Genomic DNA, 25794 nt, shown 5'->3' with positions numbered 1-25794 from the left:
GGACACTAAATGAAAGGAACAATACTAACGTTGTTATTTTTTTCCACAAAGAAACAAGACAGGAGTTGATATATTGATTTTTTTTTAAAAAGACGATCGACAATAAACTTTACCATTTGAATATGAGACTCCGGGTTATCCCTTTAATCGTTTGCATCCAGTGTTGTCTTACGTGTCCTGCACGGGATATAGTGTGGAAAATAGTGTTTTTTAAAATGAGTTATATATTGTATGTGTATCGTGTCGATATTTTCTTACTTATCAAGATATGATTCGCTAGCTGTCAAGTCATACTTTAATTGCGCACTTGATGACAACATGACGTTATTGATGAGCCCTTGTAAATGTTTCACTTGTAATCGAGTGCTTCTCATGGCTTTATCAGTTAATAGAATAGTCCAGGTAAAAAATTCTTTTTGATATGTTACAGAGGAACCTCATCTAAGCATTCTATTGCAATTCGCCTTCAATTCTTATGTACAATTCCTTTGAGATATTGACAGTTGATGTTATCTGATATTCTACCGAAATTGAACTTGAAGCAAACAGGTGTGATGTCATAGTTGCACACTGACAAATAATGTTTTGTTTTTTCCTTATTTTTCAGTCTATTGATTTGACCTTGGATTGGATAGGGTTTCTAGTTGTCTAAAGGGGATGTGAAGTTTATAACATACCAATACCTATGGTACATTCACATTATGGATGCATTCAATTATGGAGTATAAAATTAGACGCAAAACAAAACATTATTTATCAGTGTGCATCAATAACGTCACACATGTTTGCTCCAAGTTCACTTATGGTACGAAAGGTGGCAACTTCAACTGTCAATATCTCAAAACCTTAACTTAGGAATTGAATGCAAATTTCACCAGAATGCTAAGATTATATTCCTCTTTAACATATTAAAAAGACATTTTGACCTAGACTATTTTTTTAAAACTGGTAGAGGTGATGAACCGTTATTCAGTCGACACCGAACGACCGATATTATTAACTCGGTGATATATATTAAACCATTAACAATTAAATCTGTCCGAATAATAATAAAGCAATGCTCATGACACGATAAAGCCTCATCTCAACATATCCCTACCTACCCTCGTCTTTTCGAAACCAAAACCACATCTTCATCTTCTCTTGTCATCTCTTGATCTTTGATTTTCAGTATCATACATTTTAAAGTCAATCTCACAACTGAGGAGGGTTATATTTATTTATGTTTTTTTCCTGCATGTGAAATAAGACACTCTTTAATTGCCTTGTCATGGGAAAATTGAATTTAGATAGCAACGTAAAGGTTAAATGTAAAGATTTCTTCATTGTGACTTTCTCTTGAGTAAAAGAAAACTTTACAACATGAGATATACAATCTCTTTTCATGACATTCATGTTAGATTACATTTAATATAAGCTATACGAAGGAGAGCTTACATGGTCATGTTCATGGTCATTAGGCTGTTTTATGCTATATTTAGGGTACAAGGATAAACTATTTCAGGCCTCAATTAAACAAGCTCTTGCCGGATGTAATATTGAACATCAGAGGATTATACGGTATTAATTATTTACTGATACGGTATTAATAATTAACTTATACGGTATTAATTATTACGAAGCACGTGGTTTGAAGGTCAAAAGCTTTTAATTAACGTTCTTTTCTTCTACAATTGTATTAATATCAACATCGCAATGAACTACAATCGAACCCAACTTTTTATACCACGTGATAAAAGTGGAAAGATAAATCATACGGAGGGTTATACGTAACTTAATCATACGGACGGTTATATGTAAATTACTCCACAACTCATCAAGCCTTCTCTTATTGTATAATAGGCCTATATATGGTTTTATGTGATGGTATGCTATACATAACGTGTGTCATAGATCATGCGGTCCGGAAACATTAGGGCCCACGATTCAATAAATTCTATGAGGACTGATCTACGGCGACCTGTGAGATCTCGTGAGATGTACTGTACTTTCATGTCCTGTTTCAGAACACTCGTACTGACAGTATAATCAGTACCAACATGTTTCTATCAGATACAAGTTATAGGAACTGTTTATACTGCTAGTATATTAGTGCTTTGAAGCATGATACGGGAGGACACTGTGGAGTGGTACTAGCATTAGAAACTTGACCCCAACTGGCTACAGGACGAATTACATTTCAATTATAACTCTTACATCTAACTACGGTAGTTCTTGAAAATTGGCAGTATACATCTGTGGTCCGTCTCTGGTTGTGAAGGTAAATACTACATTTTCCCCAGTCCTTCATCTTATGGGTAAGTATATTTCTTCTTGAAGATTCCTTACGAAGAAACTACATATGAAATGAGAAATAACTGCACGTCACCTTAAACGGCGTCTTGTATATCAGGTTATTTTCGACGAAAGTATATCTAGCCGAGAAAGTTAAGGAGACTGAGTAAACTTGAGTACGTTCTCTTTGATCAATATTAATTGGAACCTGAAATGACGCAATGGAATTTTCCGATTGATTCGTACACTATGTCTTGTTGAATCTTTAGTGATATACATGAATATAAGTTTTGACCATAAAAATAACTCCTGCTATAGACACATATGCTATATAATTGTTAAAAGAAAGGAATAGGCCAAGTTCCACAGTAAATCCATTGATCCATCTGTTGTTCATGAGGTAAAATACTGACCAATATATCAAGTTTCTTAATTTCTCAAGAAATATCGTGGCAAAACGAAAGCAAATAAGAAAAAAGAAGAAGAAAAAAAAAAGAAAGAAGAATGATTGTGGTCATATCAAGTATATTGTTCAACTATTACAACAATATTTTCATGGTCAAAAACTCCTTTGTTGCTTCCAAGGTCGTATGCGTGGGCGGAGACGGGGCACTGTGAAAATGAAACGCCGGTGTCAAATCGAGGCCGAGTCTCAAAATTTCTTCCGCATGAAGTGTGGTCTTTCACCCACGAACGTCAGAGTAATGAAATAAAACAGATATCCTAATAGAAAACAAAATCGTTTTCTCCGCCAATTCTTCTTCAAATTGACATTTCCTCAGATTTATGTACTGTAGTATAGGCTAACTGAGAAATTCATCACAGAAAAGTAGTTCTATACATTCAAATCGCTTCAAGAGAACAGGATATATCTATGAACATTTCAAGCATGAAATTCTCAGCATCTCCATCCTTAATGGCTTGAAATATTATGTTCAAGAGAATTTTGATTCCTCTCTGTTTCTCATATTTATATATTTTCATTGTCGTTTAAACGATAGCTACGAGAGAACAAGAATTTCCTAAACACACGGATCTGAATACGCCAATGAGGGTAGCCTTTATGTGATAAATTACTTAAATTAGATAATAATAAGTAATATTTATATAGCGCATAATAAATTATAAATTATTTAGCGTGAAAGCTGTTCCTAGCAGTTTTCTACTCCTGACAGTAGTTTTCTGCTGCTTAAAAATTGCTGAATCTTTCGAGGATTCCGCCACACCCACTATACACCGAACCTTATATATTGTACAGCTGTGATTATAAAACCAATTGCCGCCTCTGTTAGTTTACTTTATTTTACAGAAGTTTGAAATATTCAATGGAACTAGAAGTGAGAAAACTCCTAAAGTTAATATAATATTGGGAATGAAAAAGCTTTAGAATATGAAATGTATCATCCCGCACTTTAATGAAATGTAACATACTAAAAGGAAACATAAAGTCAACGAATCTATCTAAGTCACTTAAAAATAGATTTCATTGGAATTAATAATAAACATCAGAATATATGAATTGTAAAAACAGAAATACTCCGATTCATCGCGTAGGACGGAGACATTTCGGTTAGTGTGGTTTGAAGGTCAAAAGTTCTTAATTAGATTTTATTAACGTCAACAGCATTATGAAACAATCTTACCGTCCTCGTATGAGGCAATATGTGAAAAGAAAGCGAAGAGTAAATAAACAGTCAGACAATTATGATAACAGGTAAAGTTGGAATACTTTTCATTTATAACCTGGAATTATACAAGAAAAGATTCATTAGGAACACATCCTCTGCACGTATCAAGATGACACGGCAAGCTGTATTGATCTGTTTGGTTGTTTTAACAATCGTAACCATTAGTGAATGTGCTCCAAAGGACCGCAACCCTGGGGTAAGTTTACTGTGACGACAGCAACGTCCAATCGACGTTAATATTCCAACAAGAGCGTCTAAAAGACTGTTATGTTGAATTAATGTCCAAAAGAGAAAATTCAACTTGTTGAGCAAGCTTGGCAGGGTGCTATTAAATAAGCATCAAACTTACTTGTAACTATAAACCTGCTGTTTGAACCTTCAGCCGATACTCATAGCTAGTACAGTAACTACTGGTCCCACCTGTAACACATGTTACCGTGTTACGAACACAAATTTGTAATTATTGATGCTCGGTTTTGGGACATGAACAGTTGTAACATGTGTTACAGATGTCACCAGTATAGTTACTGTACTAACTATTTGTTTGAAGTAAAGGAGGTAAGTTACCGCTTGATTCCACCTAACACCTCTCTTTAAATTACGCCAATACGAAAAAAAGAGATTAGGAAAACATGGCGACGTAATTGAAGTTATGACAACCGTATACTGTCTGAAACCTTTCAAAGAGATACCTTCTTAAAAGGAAACAAAATGCTGATGTGATCTTAAATTGTGTTAACCAAATTTGCTTCGGTTACGTCACGTTATATAAAATTCATGCAATGAACTAATATTATTTTATTATACCATAACTGCATGTACTTTATCGGTAATGGAAACTCCATATTCACAATCCATCAGTTCCTCTGAAATGTTTAAGATGTATTAATAGAAAGGTATATATTTTATTTATTTCTACAGGTTTTGAAACTTACAACCGAAAGATAATACTTCAAAATAGATTCATGTAAAAAAGTTTAAACTGATCAATAATCGGGTGATTATTCAGTTAAACAATATTTCGTATTCCTTTAGTAGTCAATCATAATTCAAATAAAAATACGAGAATTATAACAAAAATTACTTAAATCATCTATCAGACAGTTCACAGGAATGACGACAAGAGCAGGCACCGGCCTGAAAATGGAGGGAAACGACGTGACGCACAGCTAGATGAACATCTAATACAGAAAAGAAGTAAGAACTCATTAATTTACAGTAACATGCATATGCCGTTTAATTATATCTTAGTGCGGAATTAGTGCGTGTAGTACTGCCGGATCAGGTCAATTGATCCTCTAAAGAACAACATTCGTGTCATATATATATATATATATATATATATATATATATATATATATATATATATGTGTGTGTGTGTGTGAAATTGCAATGAGTTTTAAAATCCATAACAGTGAAAAAATTCCGGGGTCCAATGGGATTCGAACCCGGTATTTATATGCGGGGACACCCTTAACCAACTAGGCTATGAGCGCTGATTGTATGTCCATAGAAGTTCGAAACCAGTAAAGAAGGTCGCCATTCCACTGTAAGCTTTTGCTACCTGTATCCAGGGGCGTAGCGAGCGGGGAGTGTGGGGGGTGTCACACCCCCCCCCCAATAATTTGGTCGCTGTCGGCAAATTTTGGGTCTGTCGGCAAAAGGAGAAAAGGTGAAGAGAGCGGAAGGGGAAGAAAGAAGGAAAGCTGAATAGAGAAAAGGAGAACAGGAGCTCCTTCCGTGCCAAATTTGACTTAAGATATGCACCAGATTGCATCTAAGGACGTTTCAAAACTAAAATTTTCCAAAGATTCCCTTAGACCCCTCCCCCATTTCAGTCACCACTTCCAGATCCGTCGGTAAATCAAATTTGGCTTAAAATATGCACCAGATTTCATCTAAAGACGTTTCAAAACTGAAAAAACTTTCCAAAGGGGAGGGGGACACCCCCTCCCCTTAGACTTAGCTGTAATATTGTTTTCAGGATAAATATTAAATAATAGCCTGTGTTTGGACCCTATATCAGTGCAGCCTGACGATCCCAATAGAGCACTAATGGAACGTTGATATTTACGTTATGTTAATTAAACGTCGGGTCTGAACGCTGGGTCGAAATATTTCCTTATCGATCGTCCGAAACGGTGCAGTAGTTGATGTAATCAAAAACGAGTTAATCAGGTTAATCAGGTGATCAGGTATGTCATATAATGTCGTTTCCTGCTGAAACTGAAAAATTCAATTATGTATATATAGATAATTAGTCAGCTTTGTTTTTTCGTCTTTTTTGCTCTGTCGTTCATAACTGAGCAGTTCGTGGCAACCTAAGTATTGATTGAATATCATAGTTGAGGTAATAACCGATGAAATGGTCATATTAACAAAAAAAAAATCCAAACCTTAACCAAATGTCGCCATCTCTTTTCTTTTTCTGTAGGTTGTGACTTGGACGAATTTCAATGCGGGACTGGTGAATGCATCACAGCAGAATATCGTTGTGACTACTACATTGACTGCCACTCCGATTTCTCGGACGAAATTAACTGCCGTGAGTTGATTTGCATCAACGAAAAGGGGAGGGGGAAGGGATTTTTTTATACGGTAGCTCATCTGTATTATATTGCAAATGAAGATCACAATATTGGAAACAAAACCATAAATTAAGAATAAGAGACGGAACAATGATTGTCAGATTTCAAATTATTAATGTCTTCGTATGGTCGAACAGACTAAACTGAATTGTCCATACTGATATGCAAGACTGACCAAGGACTGCATGTAAAAGTGTTTTTGTGGTTTTCTTTGATCTATTTTGTTTAGTTTATTTTTGTTTTACATATGTTGTATGCGGTTAATTGCATACATATACCAAGGTATTTTATGTCTAACGCGAACGTTTTCGAAAGAGTACAATGTTCGTATCCTTAGCAACCAACGGAGTACATTCTGCTACCCCCTCCATCTCCTTGTTCCCCTCTCTGTCCCCTCTCTGTCACCCCTCTCTTCTAGTAGCTCTCTTCTACCATTTTTTCTCCACAATTTTCTGTCGTTGTTCTTCTCTAGTTTATTCCTACCATCTTCCCTTAATCCTCTCTTTGTCCCTGTACAGATTATCTCCTACCTCTCCCCCTGTTAGTTTCTTTCTTCTCTCCATTCCTTGTCTACTAATCCTCTTACATCTATCCCTTTGGTATTCACCCTGCTCATTGACCTGTCTGTATTCTGAGTGTGTTCTTGTCCCTTCTGTTACTGTTACTTGTCATGCAGCCTCTGAAGAAGATCCTACTAGGATCGAATCGTTAGGCCCTCTTAATTTTACACATAGTTTCAGAATAATAATATAGAAAGTGAGAGATCTTCTCGTTCAGGATATTATTTTACAGCCTGTCCATACGGTTATTATGACTGCGGTGCCGATGATGTATGTATTCCAGATTCATGGAGATGCGATGGATGGAGTGACTGCTTAGGTGATTCGGATGAAAGTGATTGCAGTAAGTCTCAACCGTAACATTCTATACTCAACCAGCGAATAGCTGCATAAATTGAGGGCGCTTTGGTTTATAAGATATAAATAACTGATCTTTTTTTATTCGTGGTCGTATCGACACTGTGCGTTAATATTAACGATTCTGCAAAGCGGGCCGCAAAGCAAGCATCAATATCACCAAATGTTATGGGTTTTTTTTGCTGTAAGATTGTAATCCAATGAATGAAATGTTATTTCGGGCGTTATGAAGTGGACGGGCAGAGAGATCATCGGACTTCAGGTGGTCACACATAGCTATAAATATATAAATACAATTCTTGGTCTAAACTGGACTGTATATAGGACACACAAAAAAAAATCAAACGAAGATTTGTTTTGTGGTTGAAATTTTTAAGTCAAATTGGGTCACCGAATGATCCAGATGATTCAGGAAGGTTCACCCTAGTTTAGGAGATAAATTTGTTAAAATCTATGTCCTTCGCAAATTTACATGTTTAGTATTTCATATCAATCTGTAAAGTAAATAAGTTTCAAAAAGGAAGAAAGAGAAAACGGTCAGACATAATGCTTTGTAATGATGGCAGCCTTACATTGTCAACTGACCATATATATATATATATATATATATATATATATATATATATATATATATATATATATATATATATATATATATATATATATATATATATATATATATTAAATTTCTTTTTAGATTTTCTTTGTAATGATGGCAGCCTTACATTGTCAACTGACCAAGTTTGCAATCACGTTAGCGACTGCAGAGACGGTAGTGATGAAATCGGGGACCATTGTGGTAAGTGTAAGAGTATATATGGTATGTTGTAAACTCACTCTAATCGCCGTATACGTCTCAATAATGTGCAGGGTGTAAAGCGATTAAATACCGACCAATGGATTAGTTCAAACGTCAAATGCTATCCATGCACCAAGTAATTTCTTTCTGACATTTATCGTTTGCTTTAGAAGGCGTCCGAACTCAAAGTGTTGCGTTAGTATACATACCCAAGTGGTTAACGTGAGAATGTATTAGGATGAACACCGGGCGACCGATCGACAAACTGACCGACCGACATAGAGACAAACCGACCGACCGACCGACCGACCGACCGACTCATGTTAGGCAACCACTGGTAGGAAAGGAATACAACAACTTTTTTTTTAACATTTCGTCATTTCGTGATTCCGTCCGTGATTCCGTCTTTTAATAGATCCAATGACGGAATCATTTGGTTTATCATCACCTGGTTACCCCCAATCTTACCCTGAAGATGTCTTCATCGAATGGGCCTTCACGGCAGCAGCTGGTCAAATTCTCACATTTGATTGTTCAAGTTTGGACCTTGAGGATGGTATTGATTGGTTGATTATCGGAAATGGTCACATTCCTGGCTCTGACGTCACGGCACAACTAACCGGGTCTTCTTGTCAACAAGTCTCATCAGATAAAAATGAGATGTGGATTTCATTTCAAACAGACTATTCCATTTCAGGACAGGGTTTCCAGGGAACCGTTAAAGTGGAATCAAACAGTCCACCTGGTAAGAACAACTATTAAAAATAAAATTGTCATTCAAAATACTTTTTTTTATGAATAATTGCTCTGAGTGGTTGCGTAGATGGATTGAATCTTTTGACAGCTTGTATTTATATTTATTATTACAAATATATATATATATATATATGAATCAGGCAACTCCTTCTGTTGTAAAGATATTTAAATTAATTAAACAACCAATTACCGTGGAATTAACGTGAGTAATTCAATATGGTATCACGTTTAGTTTGATGAATTAATACGTTAATCCGAACGTTAGTCTTGTTTTAATTATCTACAAACTCATGAACTTGGACCTTTATAGGCGGAGTTGCCGAGTGGAGGGGGGGGGGGGGCAGGGGTGGGGTGGGGTGAGGTTGAGGGTATGTTATTAATGTGAATTGTAAAATTAACAGAATTAATATATAGAGAGAGAGAGATACATGAATAGTAGCACACACGTGTACTTTTTTTTAACTATTTTGTTTAGCTCCAGCAACGTCATTCACCTGCGCTGATGGCCTTAAAACGTTGACCGATGATAACGTATGTAATCACGTTCTGGACTGTGCTGACGGAAGTGATGAGGTTAATAACAACTGTGGTACGTCATATAACACCAACCGATACTCATAGCTAGTACAGTAACCACTGTTCATGTACTAGCTATGAGTATCGGGTGCATACACAAATTATCTCAAGTTAAAAAGAGAACAAAAATTCGAACTTTTTGGTATTTCGCTGTGATTATTAAGTTCGACTTCTGTCACAATATGCATCAGTTAAAGTTTTAATTTACTGTATCAATATTTAACACAGGGTAAAAAACCGTAAGAAGGCCGTTGAAAAGTAAATTTGTTCACTGATTACGTTTTGACACGGGATATAGTTGATGAAATGAGAGAATGATACAAATACCCAGTGCCACAACCTCCCCGACCCCCTCCCCCACCCCTAACGCCTACGTTTCCAATGGACCGATGTTCTAAACTATCATACAAACCTATATGGCGTGTCTAGCCGAGTGTCAGGCGAACCTTCGCAAGCATATATGACATACTTGCGACCGGAGCAAATATACACGGAGTAGACACTTTATCTTACAGTAAAATACAATTTTAATAATTCTTATTGCTCAATTGCGGATAGTTCTTCCGTATGATCAGCCATTTAACGTTTTACCCATTAATTGAAGATATCTGTAAATATTTACGACCTACCTTACCGGTTTCGAACCTATGGACATACAATAAGCGTCCATAGCCTAGGGGTTAGGGTGTCCGCATATAAAGCGGGAGGCCCGGGTTCGAATCCCGGTGGAGGCTATAAGTTTTTTCATTGTTCTGGATTTTTCAACTCGGGCCTCCCGCTTTATATGCGGACACCCTAACCACTATAGGCTATGGACGCTGATCTCTGGATCAGAACACCAACATGAACTTTATCTTGTATTCAAGCAAACCTTAAAGTGTTGTATACCGATTTTGGTAAATCGTTTAATTAAGAAAAAATGTCGACACTGTAGTCTCTCTCATTGTGGAATAGAAGGTAAATAAATATGGATCCATCGCTCACTTAATATTTTTATTTACTTTCCCAAATAGGTTACCTCAGTGATCCGTTTGCTTTATCGTCACCTAACTACCCGCTACGTTACAGTACTAACATTGACATTGTTTGGGTGTTTGAAGCCATGTCCGGCCAATCACTGACGTTCCACTGCGAAAGTTTCCATACTGAAGAAATATATGACACGGTCACAATCGGAAACGGGTTAAACCCTAACCAAGGATCAATCAGAGAATTCAGTGGCACAAGCTGTTACGATGTTACATCTGATGGAAACCAAATGTGGATAAAATTTCATTCTGACTATTCCGAAACTGCCAAAGGATTCGAAGGGAAGGTTGCAATTGCTGGTACGCCTTGTTTTTGTCTTTATAAAGATTCAGTCTATTCTATAATATTCAACATCAAAGTATAGGTTCAAGAAAAATGAAAAATTGGTTTGACGGGATGGTGGCGGCAATCAGAAACCAAAATATTCTACGTTGTATACGTATTGATCCGGATTTAATCCGATTAAAATATATATATATATATATATATATATTCAATACATAGAAGAAAACGTATAGGATTTCGGAGCAAATGGGATTATATCTGTTAGTTAATTGCAAATGATAAACAGTAAACTTATCGGAATAGTCAGAACCTATTGTACAAAAATAGCCCGAGACTCAAATAGACCAGACCGCGTTTGACCATTCACCGTTAGGTATACAAGTCACGTGTTCAGCAACCGATATTGCATCATAATTTAATATTGCTCCGACCCTTCCTTCTGGTTTTTAGACATATCAATTAATTGCAAGGCCTGCCAGGACATCAAATCCAAACATTTATTCTTACATAACCTACAGTTATAAATATTTGTCTTTCCCTTTTCTTCAGTTCCGAGAGCCGACCTTTGCGGTTACAATAATGAAGTTGCAAACACTAGGATTGTCGGGGGGCGAGACACAGTCATTGAGAGGTGGCCGTGGCAGATTTTGCTCATCGAAATTGATGACGACCACAAATACCAGAAATGCGGTGGAACTCTCATAACTCCACGTCATGTCTTGACCGCTGCTCATTGTTTCGATAGGTTTGTTAACGGATTCAGATGATCATTTTCATAATCTATACGCCGAAAACCTGGGGCTCATTTGAGGTCCCATATCATACACCCACATGAATTTCTGTGAATTCTCAAAATAATGGGATGGTATACCAATCTTGTGATAATTATGTACTCACTATGGTCAAATGTGTTATGATGTGTTATCCAATTCTTAATAATACCCCTTTTTAATTACGATTATGTGAAAGCCCGATTTGAGTATTGTAATGTGTGTTTTGTACAGGTCTTCGCATTTATACAAGTATATACTAATCAACCCACTGTTAATTTGGGTCATTTGCATATATTAATATTCACAGCTTTTTGAATTTTTCACAACCCCGTAACTGCATATATGGATTTAACATAACGGCGGACCGAGTTTGAGATTGAGTAAAAAGGAGGGAATTGTGCAATTTTGAACGTTATTCCAGTGATATGACAAGTTTGCAACTAACGATACTTTAATATGGGTTGTTCTAAATCGTGAAATAAACCCAGAAGTTAGGCATAAAGTAAAAGCAACTTCCCATTGTTCCAATTTATGTTCGATGTTTGTTGTTTATTTAAGTGGCTAATAACCCTGACTGGCTTAAAACTATAAATAAAATAAATACGTTCAATAATACTGGTCTGACGATTGATGACTAGATAAACTAAAAAGCAGTATTGTGGTTTTTATCAAGAGCTGCTGTAATAAAAAAGTAAAAAGTGGAGGATGGTAGAGTGAGACAGAGAAAGCGATAGAGACAAGTTTTAAAACTGAAAATTTACAGAAGACAGATAATCTAATGCAGAAAATATTTCTTTTACCTTAAGTAACAATTCCCCCCCCCCCTATTCTCCGCAGCAATGATAGTCCAGATAAACATCTGGTGGCGCTCGCTAAGAATACTACAGGTTATAGCCTCAATGAAATCAAACGCAAAGTGATAGACATCGCGGTACATGAGGGCTTTGCAGATGACAACACTTATAAGAACGATATCGCCATATTAACTCTTGAAAGCGAAGTTACTGTTCCGAGGTCCAGAGAAGACTTGGACGGCGACAACCCCGTAAACACAGCCTGCTTCGACTACGGTGGCGATTGGAACGAGGAGAGTGAATGCTTTGTAACCGGTTACGGCGTTGTCGATGGTATTATGCTTAATTTTATTTGATAGCCATGTATATTGAGACTTCAATGTTTTATGTTATCAAACTTGGTTGCACGTAAAAGTTTAGCTAACAAAACAATAGAAAAGAAATGTTTTTAGACCAGAAAATAAAGATAAGTACACACATAAGTACACACAAGAGAGGGTGGGGGGGGGGTGTGTGAGCGAGAGAGGGTTGTACTCCCCGTTTGCATCCTCTGACAAAAACGCTCCTCCAAATCACAAAATTTCATCCTCCAACAATTGCATTATACTTGGATGGTGCTTGCAATTACTTATAATTGCACCATCTTACCAGATTGTACTTTCCCCTAATGGTGATGCCTCTAGACACCAATCCCTGAATGTGTGATCGGCTTTCAAACGTCCCCTACGACAACTATCTCTAATAAAATCTTGGCCCAGTCCCGAAGGGTCGTGCGCGTAGCGCACACCGTGACCACATTGGTGCAAAGCCAATGGCCCCAGGGGCGAAGTCCATGCGGGGTCTCACCGAGGGGCGGACTCACATCTAGAATGTCTTCAAGTATGCTTCTGTCAGTTATAAATATATTTTAACAAAAGTGACATCTTTGATTATACTTAAATTAAGAAAGACTTATCTATTTAACATCCGTACGTAACTTAGGACCTTTGTCATTATTATTATAATTGAAACTTAAACCAAAAAACGGAAACATTCTTAAACTTTGCACACAAGAACAAAGTCATCTTGCAATACAGATATCTACAGTATGCACACATATAGTATCAAGTCAAAAAAGCATAGGTGATGGGTATCTGGGAGCATTCACTTTATTGTAAACATGAAAACCTATAAAATAAAGATGCTTCAGGGCCGTAGCCTATAGGTAGAATCCCTGGGGGTGTGGGGGTGGGGAGGGCAGTTGAAGAACATCGAAAAACATCATGCATCATCCACATGTACAATAGTGATGCTTGGATGTGCGAATATACCAGAGCCTTTTCAATATGATTTTAGTTAGTTGGTCATTTCCAAAATGGGCCATCATGTCACTATCTAAGCGGATCGCCCCCAATCAGTTGGAGCGTAACGTAGTCAAAAATGTTGCCCAAAATTTCTCCCAGATTGCCGGAAATTGCACTACCCAGGCCTTGTACTGTATACCTAAACATTGTTTATTTTGAGATCCCATGTTTTACTAATTTACACTTCAAGAAAAGAAAGAAGAAAAGAAAAGATAAATTAGAGCAATTTTATACGGTAAAATCCCTAGTTAGAAAAATAGGGCTTTATTTTACTTTATAAACTATGCTTTATTTCTTGTTTTACCCAGGTAATTGAAGATATAAAAGCACGCTAGGGCATTTGATGGTAGTCGTAGCCTATTATTACCTGTTAGGTGTGTGTGTCATCATTTGGTTTACATGCCAAGAAGGGCCCTAATGGAAGGAGGGGGGGGGGATGAGCTGAGTGGGTGGGCCGTGTAGGGGAATGTTAAAAAAAAAGGTCCTTGCATATAAGTCTATTCACAGTACCTCCATATCCTCAGTAAAAAACATTGGGGCATTGATATAGGGGCAACAATGAAACTGATAGGCCTATACATATATAAAACACATGCACAGAAATAAGTATATTTATGAACCGTAGCTTCACATTAGACTGATACACTGTTCACGCATCGCATGTTAAATCTTAGGATTTCTCTTCTTGACTTTGTTATTCTAACTCGCGAAAACCAAAGCAAACACACGGTCGCACGTGATGAGCGGTTAAAATAAACCTTTATTGTTTTCGAACGCCTTTGCTACAATACGTGCCTGGAATTTCGAACTGAAATAGTGCATATACTGTCCAGGCGCTCACATCACGTAGGCCTTCTTTCAATTTAGGGAAGTGGAAATCTCAGGGGGATGCTGCTGCCCCCCTTCCCCTTCTACCCACATTCTACGGCTCTGTAATTGACATTGGTTAACTTAATCAAAAAAAAAAAAAAAAAAAAAAAAAATATAAAGTGTAATGAGTAACATGGTTATAACGACAACATAACTAGCATCTTAGCTCCGAGGCTGAGCACCTCCAATGCTTAGCACCATATTATGTATCTGTCTCAAAAACTCCTATGACTTATGATTATCTCAAAAACATTTAAAAGCTATCGTGAGTGTCATTGCTAACCAAACTCAATGCCCAAATATAATTTACATATAGTGTTATATTGCATGTACGTGAAATCAAACATGCTATGAAATATTAATATATAATATACTGGAATGAAGATTAGCGAATGATGTGGTCTTTCATTATCTGATGGTTTAGCAGATATCCTCATTTAATTTACGCTGTAAATGAAATTTGTAATTCTTATTTCAACCCAGTTGAAAACTTCTAGTTTACATTAGAGTTTGGGGGGGGGGGTGGTTGATCAGATGAGAATAAAGCATTTATAATTACTAGTGTCATAGCACAATGTTAGAGCTCCCTTTATGCGATATACACAAGTCATCAAATGGCCTGATAGGCCTAGCGCCTATGGCATGAAACCTGAGGCGGCATTTGATATTGTGACCCCCACCCTTCAGAAAGTGAGGGTGATGTCCCTCTGCCCCCCCCCCCTCCTATGATTGACGCCCCAAGTACATACAGGTTAATCGGTTTTACTTTCACGGTTTGTTACGATACAGCATGGACATTTTCTTCTCTCTTTTGCTTTCATCCAGTGGTTACAGATGAAACAGCTGATAAGCTACAGGAGGCCGAAATTATATACTTGAGCGCAGATGCATGTTTGGACAACACCAATCATTCTATGCCCTACATTCTACCGACAATGATATGTGGCGCCTCCCCATCCGGTAATGTGGTCAAGGACTCATGCCAGGTAATAACACAATTTGATTGGCAAACGCATCTTTGGCATTGATTTACTCTTCTTTTTTTACCTTTTGGAAGACTTTCCTTAGGACCTTGAGAACCAGATCTGGCCCGAGACAAATTATGTCAAGAAAAATCTTGTTTGAACCTTCATAAATTCATACTACATTATTGAAATTGACAAAGCTTTCCTCTTGATCCGATATTTGCCCGGGTCGCCTACTCGATCTCGGGTACTGTGGGGGGGGGGGGGTGGGGGCACACACCTGATCCCCTCGTTTCGTGTTGATATATTTCTGTTCTGTCTCCCTTTTCTTAAAACAGTGTTCCTCAACAGTCGTCATTTAAGCGTCATTTATATAAGTCTGCATTCTCAATTTTGATATATTCTCTCGTTCCATTATTTCGGCATGCTTTCATGCAAACATTGTTTGATATAGACCTGACGGTGCTTTGTTCGTTATTGTTTTTTTATATTTTTAATCATGCTCACTTTTCTACCCAAAGGGTGATTCTGGCGGTCCGCTTGTCTGTCGCTCAAAACTTGACACACTGATTCGCTACTACGTCGTTGGTATCACTTCCTGGGGTTACGAATGTGGGGACGCAGATCTTCCAGGAGTATACACTAGTGTGAAGGATTACAAAGATTGGATAAACAGTCATATCTAAACGCGTTCAATATGAAAGGCTGTGATTTAAATGTTGAGTTTTGCCATTTTATTTCAAGTAATTAGCCCTCGTGTGTCCAGGCTTTAAAGGATATTTCGGTGGCAGACGATGATTGTTAAACAAATTGCTGGAATTATTCTACACTACAAGTGGAAGCCGCGTCTTCATACATTTTCTTTTGACAAAGGTGTAGACATTTTTGGTTGAATTTTGGCAAACCGATACAGCGGGTCCGCTGTAAAACCTTGCCTACCCGATCTGCCTTACCCCGAGAATCCGTCGATGGTATGGATTCCGTCCCTAAATAGGCCTATGCGCATATTTGGCACCAGGTCGGTCAAAGGAGGAGTAGGGGGAGGTCAGTGTGGAGGAATGTACGCAGGGTATATAGTGTGAGTTTGGGACAGTAATATGTAAAGGGACAGGCAAAATTCGATTAAGGATCGTTAGCGAAATTAGTTTTGTGTAATAAAATCAGTATCAGAATGGGGAAACATTCGACCGATTAAATTATAAAATGTTTTACTAATAATCAGAAATATATTGTCATCTCATGAACAGTAATTTGGGACAGCTTGGTGAAAACTTGAATCCCATGAAATGCTGACAGCTTATCAAAGAATCTAAATACAGGACCATGAACATGTAACGGATTTGTAAAAGTAAAACAATTTTGACGAACATGTGAATTACCATTAAATCACAGACAAGTTGTTACGGTCTATTTCAGATCATTTCTAGCAGTAATCAAGGTGACATCTGGCTTCAAGTAGTAACCTGTTAAACAACTAAAAGACTAGTACGGATTGGAACACAAGCTTCAACTATAGTAACCTTTCAACTTGTAACGTGGAACATTGTTGGGTTCCGTATAACAATCACATTTTCTGCCACCGGAATATCCTATTAACACTATCGCGTCCCCAATTAATGTGGTAACAGCATATCGTCGAGCTATGCTACTGAATATTTCGTTCTTCCATAGTAGGACGTTTTGCTCAAACGTATATATTCTACTGACAAACATTATGTGTATGACAATGTGGAATTGCTAGCAAGTATATTGACATTAAGTTATTTATTGACATGTGCAAACATTGAATAATAAACCCCAGAAAGAAATCAAAGGAAAAAGATCAAATATTAATGCTTTGTTTTTGTTTATATTTTTGATTACCAATCGACCAATAGCAAATCGAGTTATGTCAACTATAATGCGTTCCGCGTAGTGCGCACGACAAATTGTCGAAGATCGGTTCGTATAGTTTACTACACGTCTCGAGACTGGACTACTTGGATCAGCCTTGATGCAGCAAGGCGCGCTGTAGTTCTTATGTATTGACGACTATGGTAGTTCTCCAATTAGCATTGAATTAACATAAATGTTATCGCTATTGTCACATATATGCTAGAATTGCAGAAATTACAATCAAATGTCAAACGTAGTTTTCTACAACCCCCAAAAGCGTTTGGAATGGCCGCAGATCATTTAGGGTCTAATTTAGCAACACCGCAATTTAGCAAGGGTGGGGGGGGGGGGGTTCATTCATAAGAATCTTACCATGGTTCAGTAGAAACAGTTGTTTAAGTTGACTAGTAACGATAAAATTAATAAGAGTAATCACAAGACTCGAGTAGTCTCGATTCGTTTTTATATAGACTTGTCTAGAATAAGTTATTTCTGCGGAACTGCTATACCATACGAAACTTTCAACCTTTAGTGATGAGCAACTTAAAACTAATGGGCCTCTGCAGTGCGACTGGATTACATATCAGTCGGCACCAGCTATCGGGATTATAGTCCTTTTCTTTTAATGAAATCATTATTAAAGGGAAAACATAATCAGTTGTCTCGAAATGGGTCCGTATAGAGACGCACACACACATCTTCCGTACACCTTGTTGCGTTAAGAACCATCTCGGGAAAGGGACAAGTTATACCAACCTGACTTCCATTTTTCTTTCTTTCAAGTCTTTGCATGTACAAGATTCTCTATCCCATAATTACTCGATTAATCTTAATCCACCCCTGTCCCGGAGTCCCTATACCCCTGATCCCATTCTATCAGGCTTGCCACTAATCTAAGACGTTCAATCTTTACAAAGACGAAGTGACCAATCCATTATACAATCAGGGTAAAAGTCGAAGCGACGTGATATTCAAATACTTTGTACTTGTCCAGTTTAACATTAAATCAAGCTAAATGATTTATATTTTGTAATCAATTGTCGTAGTTATTTCAATCCTTTAAATCCACAAACAACAAGCAAAAGTTGCCTCCAGACTTACTGGTTTCTTCAGAAGAACTCAAACACAAGCACGGCTAAGAAATGAAATCCAAGTTTACTTTTTCTAAAGTCCTAGAATTAACTGGCTCTTGCAACTTGCATGACTAATGTGTATACCTAAATATCACTTACTTAGCATTCTCTGATCATCAGTGGTTGGATTCGCAGAATCAACTATTTTTAAAATGTCATTAAGTATTTAACACAAATACATCCATTTAAATCGTACAGTCTGTGAAATGAAGTGGGTAATTGGTATTTAACATTTCGCAAGAACCAAAAAAAAAACAACAATGATTGTGATGACTCATACGCCAATTCGCGGTTTTAAAGTCTTGCCAAAATAAGCAAGTTTCCGGACTAAAGCGAAAAGCCTCACCAGGCTGATAAATATGGGTAAAACAAGGTCGGTGATATTGACTTTCCTGTTCAAGGATGATTTGAACTTTATGGACAATAACCTACTGCCTATTGTTTACAAACATGACCGAACAGTTTGGTGACAACCTGAACGTCTAAAATATCATGTGACTTATACCAACAAGATCATTCTGATGGTCTGAGTTGTATTTGCCGATCGAGTCAATAATCTTTTATAATATAATAATTACCAGGAAGCTCAAACTAAAATCAGCACATGCCATCGGAAGAATGCAAAGGTGTACCCGTTGATCTCCTTAGTTGACAGATAAATATATATTGCAATCCATTGACATTATTGCAATCCATTGAAGTCATGGAAAGTCTGAACAAAATGTCGTTAGTTTCCCTAATGTTCTCTTTATCTTTGAACCCTACTGCGGATCGAGTATATCATTTCCTATACTTCCAGATGAAGGTACCGATTAGATGCAACCCCAATGAACTGCTATAGATTGAGTTGCTCTACAGTACTAACCATATGTGGCACTGTCAAATTATAACTCAATCAAAATTTAACAGTAACATGTTCTTTTTTAGCCAAGAGGTATGGGAAGATTAGTGGCCAGAGCTGCTCAAAACGACCCCCCAAAAAAGGGTTTTCATCATTTCCATCCGCACCATTTTCCACGGCGATGCCATTGCTGTAAAACCGACTTGAGGAAGTCTTTTTACGTGGAAATGCTTAAGATATAGCAGGTCATTGGGGCGACCTTAGACAAAAAGAGGTTTCCAGGCATGTCATGCGACTAGTCTAAATATAGATGTGGTTCCACAGTCGTTGTAATGGAGATGACTCATGTGAATTCAGGTCTCTTCGAGATTTGAGAATACCACAAAAGTAGTCATACAGGCAACACGGATAGAATGATCAGCAGAAAACTAAATTCACAAACCACATATATCCTTTCAAATGACCGTCATCAGATATCATCAGTGACTAATTTATGCGACCCGCAAGAGCAGTCTCATGACTGCCCCAAGACGACAGATAAACTGAAACAATAGTTACTCTTGACGAATTTCGTTCACACTGTTATACATACGAAGATAGATGTCATTTTGTTAGCCTCGGCGTTCATCGAGAGAACTGTACCAATAAACATTGGCCTTTGTCGGATATTATCCGAAATTGACAAAGTAAATCATTAGGCTTAATTGAACAGATGAGTTTGAAATTTTACTGCATGTCAATCCTGTTATTGTTGAAAACTGTCTGTGTGTCAAATGTGGAGAAGCGGATAAACTTTCGTTTTGTTTTTCGCTAACTCGGTAAGAATAATAGCCTTATAATCATATACAGCTTGATAGAAAAATTGCCAGTACTATAGTTAGCTGAGCCTGAAGGTGTGAAGGTGATGTTGGATAACTCTTGTGGGTGACATTTTGTAATATTCGTAATTAAGTTTACCCAAACTGCTTTGTAAGATTGATGGTCACATAACAACATCCATTCAATGAAAATTTGATCAACATCACATGTGTGATGATAGGTAACATTATAACATACTTATCTTGAAATGTTTAACCATTATGGGATACGCTGAAATTCTGTTTACGTCTGTTAACGGATGATACTCTTGAAATCAGACACCAAATACATCTTACGAAAAACATGCTTGCGTGTGTCCCAATAAAGCGATTATGTAGAGACGAACAATGAAGGCTAAGTGTGCCTTCTTGGGATTTACTCCATAGTATGATCTCGGCTTGCACGCATTGAAACACCTTCAACTTAATGACGTTCTCTTAGGGTAGGTCAGTTAGTTAGTTTGGATTAAAGATATTCCACCGCACCCCAGATATAGTCAAATTAAAACTACAAGACGAAACATGTAAAGTTTGTGTCAGTTTTATCGTCCGAATTGGAACGTATTAAACCAGAATGGTTTCGGTAAGCTGTGGAACATCTTAGTTGTTCTTACTATACATACGAAGCGCCGCAACCACGTACGAAAGTACGGTCTATCATCTTGATAGCTAGCAGGTTTAACTGAGACATGTGTTGAAATGTAATCCTTACATATATTGTAGGTAATGTTCAAACAGCAAGAACGAAGCGTATTGCAATGTGTAACTAAGAATGTCTAAATAGCTGTGTTAGCTACGTTAGTTGTGTTAGCTATGTTAGGAGTGTTAGCTCAGTGGTTAACGCCGGTGCCTTCCGATCATTAGGTCCCCGGTTCGAGTCACTCCAAGATTAATGTATGTTGTCCAGTTACAGAGTTGTTGACAATTCATAATCATGGACGTTAAATGGATCTAAAATGCATACATACATATAGGCTAAATAGCTGTCCGAATTTACTATCGTATGTTGCTTCTTGCAATGACCAACACTCAATAACGCCTGTTATGTAGACCACTAGAAAGGGAGAGAGAGATGTGATACATAGCTGAAATATTGTAGCAAATGTTAGGGTTTCGGGAATTACAAAAGCTGTCATTACTACAGTTATTTATTCGAACCATGAAAGCCCTCCGCATATTGCCCACCTGATCACAACTTCCTGACGCTTTTCGGTCTACGTGACCTAGTTTTCGATTGTCGTTAAGACCCATGGACTTACAACTGACCCTGCGCACACTGACCGACTGATCAGGATCACACAACGTTGACTTTGCTGTCAACGATCGAAGCTCGCTTAGGTTGAATACAAATTGAATACACCGTGATATATAACTCTGCAGTTCTAGTCATGAAACACCGCACACTATACCGACTGTACCAGTCGGGCAAACGCTACATATTCAGTTTTTACGACTGAAGCCGACGAGACTTAAACTTAACAAGATCTTGATCAGTCGTGGTCTTAAGCAATTAAGCCCGACTATCCACGAACTTAAACCATCAGCCTGAGTGAGCGCCGACTATCCACGATCTTACGGCGGGCAGCCTGGGTGAACGCCGACTATCCACGATCTTACGGCGGGCAGCCTGAGTGAGCGCCGAATATCCACGAACTTATGGGCAGCCTGATTGAGCACCGACTATCCACGAACTTACGGCGGGCAGCCTGAGTGAACGCCGAATATCCACAAAGTTACGGCGGGCAGCCTGAGTGAGCGCCGAATATCCACGAACTTATGGCGGGCAGCCTGAGTGAGCGCCGAATATCCACGAACTTACGGCGGGCAGCCGGAGTGAGCGCCGGGTTAACATCCAAACATGCAACAGTTTTTTTTTAGTTAAAGATAATTGGCCAGAGAAAGGGATCTAATTTTGACTGTTTTACGTTTCTTATCCCTGTACTTCAATGACATTGTTTCTCCATCAAGGGAGTTTGTTTAAGCTTTTTGGCAAACTTCTACAAACAGGAAACGTATACGGTAGCGGATATTACTTAAAACACGCCCGATAAAGTGCCATTGCAAACTGTTCATCAAGCTAAGACGGCATCGTGAGATGTATTTTGTATTGACAATATGATTCAATAAAAATATGTCGACCAGTGATTATTTTTTTTATACTGAGAGAGGTGTCATATTTAATATCGATTGGAACTAAATCGGAAACCGTCAAGATTTGTCGACTTTTCCTCTTCATTGAAGCTAAATAAAACTCAACTATGAAAGCAATTTATAACTTCATCGTTATGGGCTGTTTTCTAGGCTCAGTATTAGATCAGTTTTGTTCATACAGAATGCAAAACATAAAATGATGCCAACCGACGCACTAGATATAGGATAACCCGAGTTTAATTACTTCCCTCCGGAAATGACAGGTCAAAAGGTTTTTTTCCTCTATCTACCACTTGGGTGATTTCTTTGCCAAATGTGTTTTTAATTTGAAATGTCTTACGTCATCTCTTGGCAACTCTGAACAATTCAAAGACAAAAGGAAATCATCATAAAAATGAGTTCATAACTTCGCAACCCACTTACAAACACCCCCTTTCAAACACCCCCTGCCTTTCCCCGCACACCTCGTCACTCAAATAGTCCCCGACTCGGTCGTTCAAACGTAAAAGCTGATGATGATTATTGCTATGGCGAGAGTCACATAATCTGCATACTGCAGCCAGAGCTTAGCAGCTTCAGACTTCTTGTTCCAAATATTGGCAATGGCCAACGGAAAATTTGATTTCGAATATCACTGCCCAGTCTGTGTTCTATTTTTTTAATAGAAATGCATCGCAAGATCATTTACGATGTTGGAAAGAAGCGAAGAAATTCCGTAACGTTCGATCTACCAGAAAATACTAGATAACGTACTGCAAAGCTAGACTAAAAAAATTACACATATCTCATAATTGAAACATATCGCTTCACGACTTCATTTGCGAGTCTTTGAGAGTATGCTGGCTCAAGGGATACATAAAAACATGCACATCATATTAAATCATTTACAACCAGGCCTACATATAGAGTAACAATAACAATAACAGAACTGCTTCTTCAATATCTCCATTTCAATGAACATTTTTTTTTTAATTATGTGTAGATGGATACTTTCATATATACAGTAACAGTAATTTAAAGTCATTCTCTTACCATATTGCATGATTATAAGATACGTGCTTCATAACACATAGCACACTTCATAACACACGCTTCATAACACGTAGACATAGCCAACCGTTTCTTGTTTTTATATCACCTGTATACTTTCGCATATCTCTGCGCATGTGCATTTATAATTCGTCTTATTGTCAACAAGATGGTGCTTTGTAAGAGAAGGAACATTTTAGTCTCGATTTAAGAAAAATCGGAACTGCCCCAAGCACTTCCCCCGCCCCAAACAAATGATTATGACCATCACGTACGTATATGAATATCCCCCCCCCCCCCCAAAAAAAAAAAAAAAAAAAAAAAAAAACAAACGTATCGACGGAATCAACTTTTTACAATTAAGCGCAAAAAAAAAAAAAAAAAACTAAAGAGCTGCAGAAACACGTTTTTGTCAGTGGCTCGTGTTCTTCCTCCCTATAATTTACCTAACTTTCGATGAGCAAATTGATTTTTATGTAATTGTAGCTTACGTAATCTGTTATTTGATAATCTATGTAATGAAATGCATGGTGTGCCCCACCAACTTCACATGATATTGATCCATGGACTTTAAGAGTACAGTGCACCCATTGACACTAAACGGCATTTAAGTGTTAGTGTCAGTGTTGCTAAATCTTTAAAAGTACACATTCACCGAGACGTCACTAACATTCTCATAAACATATAATTCGGCAAATGATTAATAGCGGGATGTTGCCGGAATGTGCTTATCTTGCCTGTGGAATAGGATGTTATGGGAACCATATATGATGCAGTTAACATTTAATCCGAAAACTTAATTGTTCTTTACTTGCTATCCGGTGAACTTATACCTTGAAAAAAAAATAGTGCGTTCCTCTTCAGACACATTACCATTATGATAATAGACAACCACCGTATGATGTATGCTGTTGTGTGCGATATATGATTTATAAGTGGGGCGAATTGATTATGTTTGCCTGTGTATGGAAACGCGAAGAAAAATCTCGTCCATTTGTGACTGCAACAGGATTGAATTCAGCCCATATGACACTCTCAATAGATTCATTAAAATTGAACTTAATGAATATTAAAATATATTACGAAGTGACGTATTGTATGTACCCGGTACTTGTTGAAAGTCAAAATCGAGGAAATATTTGTGAAATCAAAGAATAGAGTATTTCTATCACTTTTAGTGACTGAGTCACAATATCACTTCCTTCTTCTTGTCTTACCTTCCTTCCTCATCACCCCTCCCTCCCTCACATCTCCCCTCCCCCTCCCCTCCTGTCACTCATCTTCCTTTCCCCTCCCATATATCTCAAATACTTTTCAACAATGTTTTTAAATCGCCATATGAACGGATGAAAATGTCAGTTGTGTATTTTGTTTAAGAAAGTTGGGAATTTAATTCTACGGTCCGTCAATGATAATATTACATTGTCCATGGAGCGAAATATAATCAGACATTTACATCTTATGATTCAGTCGAGAGAAAAGTGCATGAGCAATGTGCCATTACCACTCATAATAGCTTGAATATTTATGTCAATATTCTTTTGGTAAACTGACAAGTATTTTCCTTCAAAATAAAATAAAACTGTTAGCAAACTGCTTATCCACTAGAGAGGCCTGTGTAAGAGAATGTGTAAAAGTAAGTTGGTCTGACGTTTCGATCCTAGCAGGATCTTCTTCAAAGGCTAAATGACAAGTAACAGTAACAGAAGGGACATAAACACGCACAGAATACAGACAGGTTAATGAGCAGGGTGAACACAAAGAGATAGATGTAAGGGGATTAGTAGACAAGGGATGGATATAAGAAAGAAAGAAACCAAGAGGGCAAGAGGAGAGGTAGGAGATAAACAGTAGAGGGACAAAGAGATGATTAAGGGAAGGGGGTAGGGAAAACATAGATTAGTACTTTCCTTAACACTTGAGTCGGACATAGACTGTATTAACAATTATAGCATACTTTTACTGACTAATTACCACATCAGTTACAAGTAACTATTATTCAGACAAATTGTTACTTATTTCTTTGGCACTGGCCGAGTATATAGGAGGTGCTCAAAATCTTCAATTCCTTGGAAGAAAATAAGTAATTCAAAAACGCATTTACTTCATGGAGATTCATAGTGGGATCCAAGGGCGTAGGAACCGGGGGGCTGGGGGGGGGGGCGCCAGCCCCCAGTGAAAAATGTGGAGGGGCGCAAGTATCATTCCGCCCCCCGGTTCGCAAGTCAGAAAACCCCTTTTTCATTTCCAA

The 25794-nt window shown here is 37.7% G+C and overlaps 1 protein-coding gene and 1 non-coding gene across 2 annotated transcripts; both read left to right on the top strand.

Annotated features, from left to right (window-relative positions):
- Window positions 1-3999: 3999 nt before the first annotated feature.
- Window positions 4000-17496, top strand: LOC139981456 (transmembrane protease serine 2-like). Its single transcript, XM_071993857.1, has 12 exons — window positions 4000-4158; window positions 5063-5159; window positions 6397-6507; window positions 7343-7453; window positions 8165-8266; window positions 8682-9011; window positions 9498-9611; window positions 10612-10926; window positions 11462-11657; window positions 12523-12812; window positions 15518-15678; window positions 16179-17496. The coding sequence occupies exons 1-12, from the start codon at window positions 4072-4074 to the stop codon at window positions 16341-16343; spliced, it is 2079 nt and encodes a 692-aa protein (XP_071849958.1). The 5' UTR covers window positions 4000-4071; the 3' UTR covers window positions 16344-17496.
- Trnay-aua (transfer RNA tyrosine (anticodon AUA)) lies at window positions 10261-10332 on the top strand. The gene has a single exon. It is a non-coding gene; the product is annotated as a tRNA-Tyr (tRNA).
- Window positions 17497-25794: the final 8298 nt, after the last annotated feature.

The sequence above is a fragment of the Apostichopus japonicus genome, chromosome 15 (assembly GCF_037975245.1).
Source record: "Apostichopus japonicus isolate 1M-3 chromosome 15, ASM3797524v1, whole genome shotgun sequence".
Lineage (NCBI taxonomy): Eukaryota > Metazoa > Echinodermata > Holothuroidea > Aspidochirotida > Stichopodidae > Apostichopus > Apostichopus japonicus.
The sequence above is the reverse complement of the archived record's forward strand: the minus strand, read 5'-3'. Positions and strand labels throughout refer to the sequence as shown.